Genomic DNA, 12,364 nt, shown 5'->3' on the forward strand with positions numbered 1-12,364 from the left:
AAGGGAGGTCTTGAAGAAAACATGTAATAATTTTCTACTAATTAATTTTAAACAGACAGTTAATCTTCCATGACAAATGTTTCATTAGGACTCCAGTAGAGAGTTATAAAACTCACACAAATGTCAAACACCATATATAGGGTAAATAAATTACACCTTCACTTCCAAGACACTGAGTGGTTGATTATTCAAATTAACACTTTCCCTAAGAAAATCAATGTGTCATTAAGTTTATACATTTCTGTGTTTATATCTGTAGCTCACAAACTTCCAAACTGTGATATACAGAAAATAGAAAACTATAGATTCCCCTTCATTCTTATTTTTGGGTTATCATGAGTATCCATAAAAGAGCCTATTGTTTCAATATGTATTTCTGTTTAAAAAGATAAAATGACTGTACAAAACGTCCAGGTTAATTGTTTCTGTAACAATATACCTCAACAAACAAAAAAAGAAAAGAAATACTGGACAAACAAGTATATGGTCTTGGAATTCAACAAATCAACAAACAAATAATGTAAAACATGACTAGATATTCACAACTGAGCATTTCTGGAACGTAAATAATGGAATGAAAAGTAGCAAAACTTATGGAATCAATAGTGTGGGTCTGAATGGTCTGGAACCTGGGGCTAATTTGTCTATTGCTCCCAGTTGGAATTTTGAAAACTTTTATTACTAGAAATAACATAACAATAAAAAAATACAAAATGGTAAAATTTATAAAAGTTACATCCTCTGTTTTATGTACATTATTCATGCAAAATATTTGTCCCAATGACCACAAAAAAATATCTTCTTCAGACCAAGGATTTGTATAGTGATACAAATCCTTGTTCAGACACATGTATATTTACTGCATGTTGGTGCAATAAAAAAATTGTCAATAATAACTATTTAAAACGAAGAAAATCCTAAAACAAATGTGGACAAATGGCGAACAAAAAATACTGAATTAATGTTAATGGACATATAAATTGACAGGTAAAATTATGCAAGATCGTGTATCAAACAATAAGATACCATGCAGGTGAAAATGGAAATAAAGAAATAAATAATGACAGTAATCTCAACAAAGACAAAAACTAATTAACAAAATATTTTAATTAGTACACCTGGTATAAAGATAAAACAACAAAAAAATAAATAATTGCACCTTAACTGACTAACAAGTATCTGAACACAACCCACAGGTCTGAAAGTAAGTCAAACTATATTTCTTTTTAATTTTAAGAAATAAATCATAAATCTTTCTCAGGGATGAAAAATCTTTTCTTGGAACCGGCAACAGCTGATTTTGATTTTAATTCTTTGACATTCGGCTGTCATTAAACATTCCTCTTTCTTTTCAGTTTTTCTTACTTTCTCTGACCATTCAATGACATCTTCATAAAATAATCATATACAATAATGATAGAAATACTGTTGTAAAAAACAACTACCAATTATAATGTCAAGCACAATAATAATGGCTTCCTTTTCTCTGCACTTATTGAGCTTAATAGATAATATATCTAAAATATCATAAATTATAAACTTCCTTTTAGTGTACATGTAATAATAACAATATCACCAAGGACAATTTTCATGTCTTTTTATTGAAGTATATGTCATTCCGTTCATCTCCTACGCATATAACCTTCACCAGGTCAGAAGTTAATATATAAGTATAGACTTTTGTGAACTTGGGCTTTATACACCATCTTTATTAAATTAAAAAAATCACATATCTCCTAGCTGGTCCATCCAGTTAGGTGATTTGAAGTATTCTGGGAGGACATCGTCCATCCTAGCTATCACTTTGTAGATGGCTTTCTTCCATGATGGTTCTGTGTCTTTGTTGGCCATTACAGATTTGAAAAATTCTCTATATGTGGCTTGTACAACCATTCTAAAGTTATCAGGAACCTGAAATATAAAATATACCAATTATAGATAAAAGATCTAACTATACAAAATATTACAAGCTTTTTATTATTCTAAGAACACTTTTCAACGAATTATATAAAAAAAATAAACCGAAAGAATGGTATTGTGTCTTGGCCCTATTATGATTTTAAATGATTTATGCATTTTGTAAAAACCACAAAAACAACCTCAAAATAATAATTTCACCTGAAAAATAAAAGTTGATAATATACCTTGACGAACATGTTATCTGTCAAATTTCATGGTGATAATCCTTATACATTTTCATCAATACCTTTTCATCAGATAAAATCTTCAATTTATGGTTAAACATTTTAAAATGTGCTTTAAAAGCATATAAGATTAAGAACATCTGCTATACTAAATCATTGAATTCTTTCTACTTTACAGGACAAAAGTAGCCTTCGAGACTATATATCATACTTCACCAGTAAATGTTTAATTAAACTTTTCCTTGTGCCCTGACATAGTCAAATTGATCTATACTTTAATTTTCAACCTTAAGTCTTAAGCTTTCATGAATACAACCCCTGTACTGTCAAGATCGCCTGATAACGAGCTGAAAAATGATGGAAAAACAAAAATCCTAATTCATCATTTTCTTAGAAATTCTAAGCCTTAATTACAACTTAAGATCGGCAGTTGTGATGTTAATAACATGAAAAATGACAAAGACTTTAATGAAACTAGTAGCAAAATAAAATAAGAATCAGACTTGAGTTAGCTTGTGAATGTCAACTGAAGGACATGAGTGACACCTTACTTAAACCCATGACATATCTTAGGCTTTTCTTGTTCTACAAATCCCCCCATTTTTAACTCATTCAATTATGTCTCTGATAGTTAGCTTAAGTGTGACAGGGGAACCTAAGGGTTAAAAGATGGCCACACTTTCTACACAGTGGTTTACATATGGTAGTAACATTGGTACTTTTGATTGAGCCATTACAGTGTCATATCAAAATACAGTGGATTGATTTTTATCATACTGATAGTTCTTATTCCACTTTTAGCTTTTCCAATCTAACAGTGTATAATAACTTTCAACTTTTAAAAGTGTTTTGAAATTTAATACAGTAATAAAAAGAACTGATATATGTTGTTTATTTTGTTAGATTTTTCATACTACACATAAGTACTAAAAACAAGAAAATATAAAAAAAATGTTTGTGATCGTAATTTCTTTCAATAGCCCCATGGAGTCAGCAGGGAAGAATTTTTGAAATTTAGAGAAAAAGTTTATGAAGGATGACAGTCACAAAGTGATGACAATAACCCTTTTCAGCATCATGTTAGCTTTAAAAAAAAATTTGCTCCTAGAAAATGTTCGAGTTTAAAGATACCATAGCAAAACAAGCTATGTAAAAATATACTTAATTACTTATTCATAACTAATCTTACTATTACTCAAAGTTTCTTGTTGAAAATGACATGGATTAAGATGGAAGAAGAGAAATGCTGGCTCCTTGACAACTTAATACCATAGGTTCCTTGTCAAAATGTAAGGAGGATTACAACAAATCAACTCTTACAACACAAGGAATGCAAATTTCAATTGATGTGATAGGTGGCGCTCAATAACAACTTGAATAAAGATGGGGAATCTGACAAACAAGTAATGGATGGTCAAATTACTTCTTGATAGATAAGCAAAAAAACTTAACCTTTTAAACACAAAAATAATATGTCTCACAAAAGTATTAGATAGAATGTGAAAGGCCTAGTGCAAAAGAATAAGATTTTTTAACCTCTCTTAATAGGAAACAAGAGATAATCATCTTCAGACGCTTCAGAAAGCACAAATAAATTACACTCAATCCTTTTCATGGCTTTAACGACTTTTTCTTGTAACATGCAGAATTTACTTCTTTCAGGTTATTATAAGAGAAGGACAGTCAGTATGGGAGATGATAGAACTATTATTGAAAGTCACAAAAGAAGTCAATACTGAATGACTTTAGAAAATAAGGCAAGAAGCAACTTAAGTCCCATACAACAGGTTCTAGATATGTTCATTTCATGTCAATTTCATGGGCCAGCAGCTGATTATGTGAAGAGATTAAACCTTAATGTGGGTATATAGAAATGAAAGACTGAAATTAAATGTAATATAACCAAAGATGTAATCTTCATAATTATATGGGATGAATTCAGTATGGTTTTCCTATATAAAGAATTGTATAGAGTTATTTAACATGGCACGTTGCACCTTAGCTATAACAATTTAAAATGGGACGGTTTTAAAATGTCATTAATTTTAAAGAAGTGTGGTGAGTTTAAATGCATCAGTGCACATGTATAGATTTAATGTAATATTAATGTCTCTTGAAAAGTAGCATCTTTTCTTACCAGTTTAATTCCCTATTAAAAGTCATAGAAATTATCTGATCATAAAAAGCATTTTTTATTTCGTTTGGTTATAGCAACAATTTTGTACCACTTAACAAGATCACATTTATTAAGGAACAAAGAAAATGGCAAAAAATTCCAAGACTAAACAAACAAAATGCCATACATGAATTCATTTGAAAGCATTTTATCATCACTGTAGATTAGAATTTTTCTATTTTTTTTTTATAAAGATGAAAAATATGCTATCCAGATGCATAATTTTAGGTTTTAATTTCTCTCCGAATAAATTCAAATCTGAAATTAAATGGTTTTCTGTCGTTAATAATGTTAATGAAACTATAACATAGAATTTAAAGTTAACAATTAAAAAAAAATGTTTGTGTTGTAAAACTTATAGTATGAAAATAGGAATAATTAATTGTCTGATTTATGGTTATGCTTTTATACCACTAAAACTCATTCTTTAAATAATTTAAATGTTCTTTTACCAGTACATGTGTCACGAAATAGAAGTTCCTTCATAATATAAGTTCCAAGTGGAAGAAATATTCTGTAATATTATTTCCATTGGAACAAATATTACAGTATTTGTTCCTTACGGAATAAAGGGTATGGAATATTTGTTCCAACAGGAACAGATATTATGACATTGTTTATAACAAAGTTTCCAGGGGAACTTCTGTTAGGCGGAACAAATACACGTTGACAATTGCAATTACATATATATATGGACTGAGTAAACTCTAAAAAGTGAACTTTGACCTCAAAACCCCTGTTATGGATAAGTTACTTTCCTTTTTCATGAAAGATCAAATGATTTAAAAGCAAATGTTTCATCTTGATATAAAGAAGTATAACTCTTTAAAAAGATTATTAAAATTTGATGCAAATTATTCTTTAATTACTAAGTAACTACTTTAATTACTTAGAAATTACCCAGTAGTGGCTATGACAAGATCTTTCAAAAGCTAATTGAAACAACTGTGATATGAAAAAAAAAATTTCAACTGTGATTTTTATCTTAATGAAATGCTGTATTATCTTTTTCCAATTTCTGACAAAAATCTCCATACTGTGTTGTCTTAGAGCAACACAAAACGGTGCTAATGTATGCTACCTACTAATGATATTAAGAGCCAATTTACTTTTAATGTTGCACTTTAGTAACATAAGCTAAAGTTCACTGTTGTTCAAATAACCATAGCAAATTGTACAGTAATGAACCTCAAGATGTAATCTGAGGGAATATGAAACAGAAAGAAAGGGGTTTTATTGCTGACAATACCAAAGGTCCAATGATTTTAAAGATCAGTCCACACTGTAAATTATTGTAAATTCAGAAATTATTTCATGCATTTATCATTGCGATGATGTCATTAAAGTACAAAATAGGATTATCATTTTGCGATACTGAGAAAAATTCTGCTTCATTCATATAAAAAAATCCAAAATGCGAGTTTAAATTATTGCGCTTAAAACCCTGTTGCATTTTTTCATTAATAAAAACATCGCAATAATTTCAAAATTTTCAGTACTCAATATAATTCATAGTTGTTCATAATGAATTTTATGACTTTAAGGTTCCCACTACATTTTGCAAACTTTAACTCAACTCTTTTTTTTTTCCAAAAGATGGATGTAGATATTGTACAGATCTTTTTTGTAAGTTATTACTAGTATTTAGTCAATTGCAATTTACAATGGAATTATCAATTAAACATACACTTGTTGGAAATCTTTAATATCAATATGAAAAGTTATTGTCCTGAGTAGAACATTGTTAATATATCTTTTAGATGATACAGAAGACATATGTTACATATAAGGGTAAATCTGATATGCGGAAATCAATTGAAAACTAAAGGAAAGCAACTTATAATCTTTAAATAATTGGTCATGTTACACATAATTTAAAAATGTATTGTATTGATGTAGTTTTGTGAAGAAGATCCTACTATTATTATCTATAGATTGGACTTATTCTATGTATCGACTTCTTAAAAATTGTAAAGGACCACACTATCATCTTTAATATTATCAGCATATTAATCTGCACAGGTGTGCAGGGTTATTTTATCTTAATACATTAATTTAAAATATTATACTATACTTCACATTCAGAAAATGCAGTACATCTAAACTTAGCTTTTTCTTTTTCATTTTAGTAAAAGGTAAGTCTTATGGGACCTCAGTTAAGCATTACAAAAGTTTTTTTATAGTCAACTATCCTTCTATCCAATAAAACTTCTGTTGTTCCATTGAAGTAAATTTGTTGAAGACTGTATGTTGACCTTTAGATGTTGTTTTTTTGGTGTATTGTTGAGTTGCTGTTGTATTGATGTAAACACAACATCTAACTTGTTCAATATTCACGTCAATATTAAGTGACTTCAAAATTTAGTCTGGTAAAAGTATTGTTCAGAAGTTTATTATTGCTCACTGAAATTTACAAACCTTTGAACAATTTTAACAATCCAAAAATAAAAATGATTACATGTAATAGAATATAGCTAATAAAAATATTTTCCCGAAAATTCCAATGTCAAGGGTGGATTAATAATTCTATTTCACAAATAAAATGATAAAAAAAATATATGCAAAAAGCCTTTTGAAATATCAAACATCTATTAGCACTGAATGATAATAAGGTTTGCAACCTGGCAACAATGGTAATTAGAGGAACCAATGATTTAAGTGTCAGGAGTTCCAAGTTTATGACTCTCTTGGAACATTACTAAGTGCTACCAGTTTTTTAGATATGATTGCTCTATCTGAATCCTTTGAGATAATAACATGTATAGGAATGCTCTATGGTATCATAGTCTTCTCTGTAATGATAACTGTGTCGAGGAATTGAGAAAAGTAGTATGCACTTCTCTATCCTACTGACTTGTCACCGAGGACAGATAAAAAAGATTGTCCAACTTCATAAAAATGTGATTACACATCAACTTTCTTTTGAATTAAAAGATTTATGGTTACATATCACAACACGAAAATCTTTTTGTGCTCATTGTCTGAGAAATATCACATTTTCTCATCTAGAGTAACACCATTGTAGTCGATCATCACAGACCCTTAGGGAACTAGAAACGAGGAAAATTAATGTATCGTCAAAGAAGATGCACCCTATACAATCATCACAAATATTCTGCCGCATTTCCTCTTTCAAGTAGATTGAAAAGTAATTCCCGAAAGAACCTAGATAGCGATATTAATAAACTTGAAGTAAACATACATTAGTTAATTGTATGTCTTTGCAATAATTCAGATATTGAAAAGAGTCCCATGAACAATATGAAATGTCTTCATTCGACTTTTCCGACTCCAAAAGTAGGTGTCAAGGGATTTTCCGATATCAATTATGAATGAGACATTTTATGCCATTTGAAAGAATGGCTATGCAAAGAGAACTAGAAAAAATTAATAAGAACCAAGTGAAAATACAAATTAATTGAGTTAGAATACATGGAACTCATAAACAATAAATTATAACTTGGCAGCCATTATGAGACAGATGACAGAAAAAGCAAATAATGGTTTACTTTATTACTGCAACAGTGTATTGTGAAAGTCCATATAAACAAGTGATAAATATCCTTTTACTACAAAAACAAGCTTTAAAACAGCTTCATGCTATGGGTATGACAGCAATTATCTAATTAATTATACATAAGGAAGTGTATTTGTTACATTTATTCTTCATTTCAGTCATCATGCAAGGCAAATAATCTGACTTTTCTTGGTGGCTGAGTATAGCAATAATCAAATGGCTACCTTGATGCATTACCAGAGTCAGCTAGAGTCCTTCATATTGAAAAAAATCATCAAATTTTATAGCTTTTGATTTTGTATTAAAAAAGGACCCACCTCTATCTGGTTATTTCTATTGTAATGCAAGTTCAAGATTCTGTATAACTCAGCATCTGTCGACACAACAAGGTCCTCTGCATGTTTGACTCCTTCAGCAATGGCCTGTCTGGCATACTTTTCCATCTGGATATAGTAAAACTCTCTGAAATAGAAAATGTTCAATTTTGCAGTGAGTATATCAAAATATAGCAACATCTATATCTATCTATTGTATATAAGCTTTTCAATTTTTTTTATTTCACCTGAAATATGCATATATATACCATAAATGTTTTTTACATCCTTGATTTGTTCATGACCATATGCTTAATGCTGACAGTATGCAAACTAACTAACTAGTCACAAAATATACAACTTTTTTTTTAATTTCATGGACATTGAGACCTTCAGACTTGCTTGGAAATGTTAAGGACTCAAAAATAAATGTAAAGATGGAAATATCTACACTGTAAAACATGTACTATTGTTTGTGCTAAAAGACTATTCAATCTGTAGTTGTCCAGTGCAACTGAAATGTATATTAAAAAAAAAAGCTGTTTTTAAAGTTCCTAGTGACATTAGATGATAGCAAACTACCATTTTTTATATTTACATAACTTGAATCATAATGTTTATTCAGGTAAAGGCAATGTAAAGACTGCAGCCTTTAAAACAAAGGTTTAAACATTGGATATACTATATTGAATCTGAGACTACTATAACACATGTTATAGTAGTCTCAGATTGAATCGGCTGTACATATTTTATTTTATACTTATATTTATTAAGTTTATTTGCTATTGATGCCATAATCAATGGCAGCTCATCTATGTAAAGTCTAGCTTAATTAGCTTCTTCAATAAATAAAAGCTATAGAGTATGTTTAATATATATGAATAAATAATGTACTTATTGAATGCTATTTAAGAAGTTGTAATCAAAGCATGTCCTGATGAAGCTAAAAGTCTTTGACAAAGAAACAATGAAACATTTTTTCTATCAAGGATCAGAAAACATTTAATAACAGAAAATTGTGGTGAAAAGATAAGCCCCAACGATCAAGTAAAAGCTCTTAACAACCAGGATTTAGTTAAGTATTTGTTCTTTAATTACCAATATTCTGTTCTATGTTGGAAAGGAACTGACAAATACCCGACTTATTTCTGAATCAATACCCTCAAAGATATCCGAGGTTAATTAAGATTTTTACCAGGTATAAAGTCAATCTTGGAGAAGATTAATTTCTCTTTCTATACTGATCCAACTAATTTTCTATGAAAAGGAATGGAGACATAATCCCTGTGTCATTATCAGAATATTGTTACAACAAAATCATATTGACAAAAAGACTTAATATTATATTTCTGCTACAAGATATCAGTTTCAATCTTTGCCAATTTAATGTAAGAATTCACAAGAAATGTCAATATTTACCAATGGGATAAGAATTCATGGATTTGTTTTGAAACATACCTTAATGCAATAGAAAACAATTACAATTATATTGATATATTACTTATAATGAACTATAAACCATATGTTCAAAGTTTTCCCAAATTTCACTTTTGTAGGCCAAGTGTTTTTAACAGTTTATCTAAAACAAAATAAATAAGCTCTTTTAGCAGAGAATGAAAGATAGTAAAATGTGCTCTTAGAACTTGATTTATTACATTTACAATAATCAGGTTGAACCATCTTCTTTCCTAGATTCTAAGTCAATAGGGAATTGAATTCAATTTCTAAGCCTTGACTAATAATTTTTAAATCAAAGTCTTTCTTAGAAATAATCTCCTATCAGAATGCTGGCATCAAATCAATATAAACAAACTTAGTTCTAACCTTAAATGGGAAGATCCTATTTAATATAAATTGTCATGATTTATTATTTTATCACCACATAATTAGATGGCACGAAGATTTTACATCCTCTTGGGCGGGGAATGGGGAAATGGAACTATCTATTAAGATCGATTGAGAAAAGAAAGCATTTAAACACCTCTTTCAATCTCTGAATAATCTAATAACAGAGTACAAATGGGGATTGCTGTTCGTGTAAAGCCGTCACAAAGTCTGACAGAAGACAGGAACATAGCGACATCAGCCCACATTATCTTTCAATAAAGATTTCTATAGCGATTAGTGAATGTCAAGCAATATGTAATTTTCTTGTTCATCAGTGGTTTTCTTAAATAACAGCTTCTTGACAATGGATAATGTATCAGATAAACGCCCAGTAATCAGAGCTATTCTCATTAGCACTTTATTAAATACTTTGTCTTTATTTTATTCTATGCCCAATAAATTGCTACCATTAAAGCAAATTACACTAGAATTGAGAATATTATCTTAATAAGAATAGAAATTTTGCCATAAATGTCAAATGATTGAAAACACTTTAGACAAATATATAAATGATTATAGGAATTTTCATAAAAAGATGGAAATTATATTTTTTTTAATGGAGGATTGCTGATACTCATACTAAGACTATATTATTAAACTTTATTTTAGAATTATAAGTTACTTTAATTTCATTAGAGGGAGGTAATTCCATCCAGTAAATAACTACAATTATACAAGTTAAGACATTATGAATCTTCATTATCAAATCTGACAACCTTGCTTCTCAGTAACTAATTTTTCCCACAAGTCAGATGTAATGACTATTTTTCTAATCTAGATGACTGACACAAAAAGTCTTTTATCCTTATTATATGTTTAGTTCCTGGTGTCAATTTTAACATATATTTTGTTGGAACAAAGAAGAAAAGATATTAATATCTTAGATGGAAATATTTCTGTGCTATGCACCTGTTTAAGGTAATCAATCTGATATAGCAATTATTATTATCATAAAGATGTGTTAATTTTCTGGATTCAAAACTTGATTTCTTTATTCTGATAAGTCTTCTTTTTTTTTAATTTCACAAAACTATCTATGACCTTTACATTAAATGACTAACTAGCATTTAATTTGACACTCTCCTAAAAATTAGAAAATTAAGACATTATGTAATAAAAAAAAAAGAACAAAATATATTAATAATGGTGGAATATAGACATATGACAGAAGCCTAGATTTGAAGGCAGATCTTGATGATTAAACCTTATAAAAATTCCTGTTTGTCAGTTTATGAGAAATTTTATGACGACTATCTTCCTAATGACATCAATTTACAAGCGACACACATAAATTACAAAATTGCCTGTGATGATAGGTCTGATTATTAATAAATTGTGCATAAAATTTCCTTTGCAATTTTCATCCTTCAAACTCTGTTAATTTCTTGTGAGAACGACCAATTTTCTCCTTTTGGTCCAACTATAATGATCTAATTTCTAAGTATCACAGCCTTTTGTGAGTGACAATAATCATCATTTTTTCTCCAAGGTTTCAGAAAGTGACAGCCAAATGGTGACGGCAAAACTAAACCATTCTGTAATTGCTGATAAGATATTAAATAGAGAAAAGTAATATCCATACAGATGGCCTTTTAAGCTTATTTTAAATGTCATATTAGGGAAGTATTTACTCAATGAAGACAAAGAGAAAATCTTTAGTGTCCAATTCCCACATTCAACAGTCACAGGATTTACTTTCATTCCTGTTCTGTGTGATATTTCCTGAAAGATTCACAGATTTTCAAATATGTTCCTGTGAGAATTCTTATTAATCAGAACAAATGCAACAAAAATCCTCTGCTAAAGATGGGAAAAATGTCAAAAAATTAAAAACTATTAAAAGGTAGAATACTATCATGTTTTTAGATCAAACAGCAACAATTTTGATATTTCTTTATACCAAACTTGAATGTCAACATAGTTTTCAATAAGCCAGATGTTTTTATTGTCTTTATTTATCATTTCTGGCTGTTTACCTATCCTCTCCTTGTCATTGTGTCATTTGCAACATATTTCATTGCATAAATTGGAAACAATGTAAACTTGTGTCAGAAGAAAACTTTATTTATATAATAAACAACCAAATTTTTCAGCAGATTTAATCTAACAGTGTGTTAACCTTTCATAAAACTAGAGCATTTAGACGCTGTATCAAAATATATGAAATACACTCTAGAAAAGGTCTGTGAAATTCTTGTGGAAAGATGTAAATATTTTTCTCTATCTTATCAGTTTCAATATTTTTCACAACTGTCGAGCCTAATGCAGAGGTTTTTTTTCAAATAAAATAATAGAACTGAAGAAAAACTACTCATTGTCCAATATA

The 12,364-nt window shown here is 29.1% G+C and overlaps 1 protein-coding gene across 1 annotated transcript in view; it reads right to left on the reverse strand.

The window, feature by feature from the left end:
- Window positions 1-1,256: 1,256 nt before the first annotated feature.
- The window catches only part of LOC127698625 (prospero homeobox protein 1-like), a 30,664-nt gene continuing 19,556 nt past the window's right edge, over window positions 1,257-12,364 (reverse strand). The window contains exons 4-5 of the mRNA XM_052202185.1: window positions 8,155-8,299; window positions 1,257-1,911 (exon numbers count right to left, since the gene is read on the reverse strand). Coding sequence (XP_052058145.1) covers window positions 1,726-1,911; window positions 8,155-8,299 — 331 coding nt within the window. The 3' untranslated portion in view covers window positions 1,257-1,725. The remainder of the gene's footprint in view (window positions 1,912-8,154; window positions 8,300-12,364) is intronic.

The sequence above is a fragment of the Mytilus californianus genome, unplaced genomic scaffold (genome assembly GCF_021869535.1).
Source record: "Mytilus californianus isolate M0D057914Y unplaced genomic scaffold, xbMytCali1.0.p SCAF_4, whole genome shotgun sequence".
NCBI classification, from domain to species: Eukaryota; Metazoa; Mollusca; class Bivalvia; order Mytilida; family Mytilidae; genus Mytilus; species Mytilus californianus.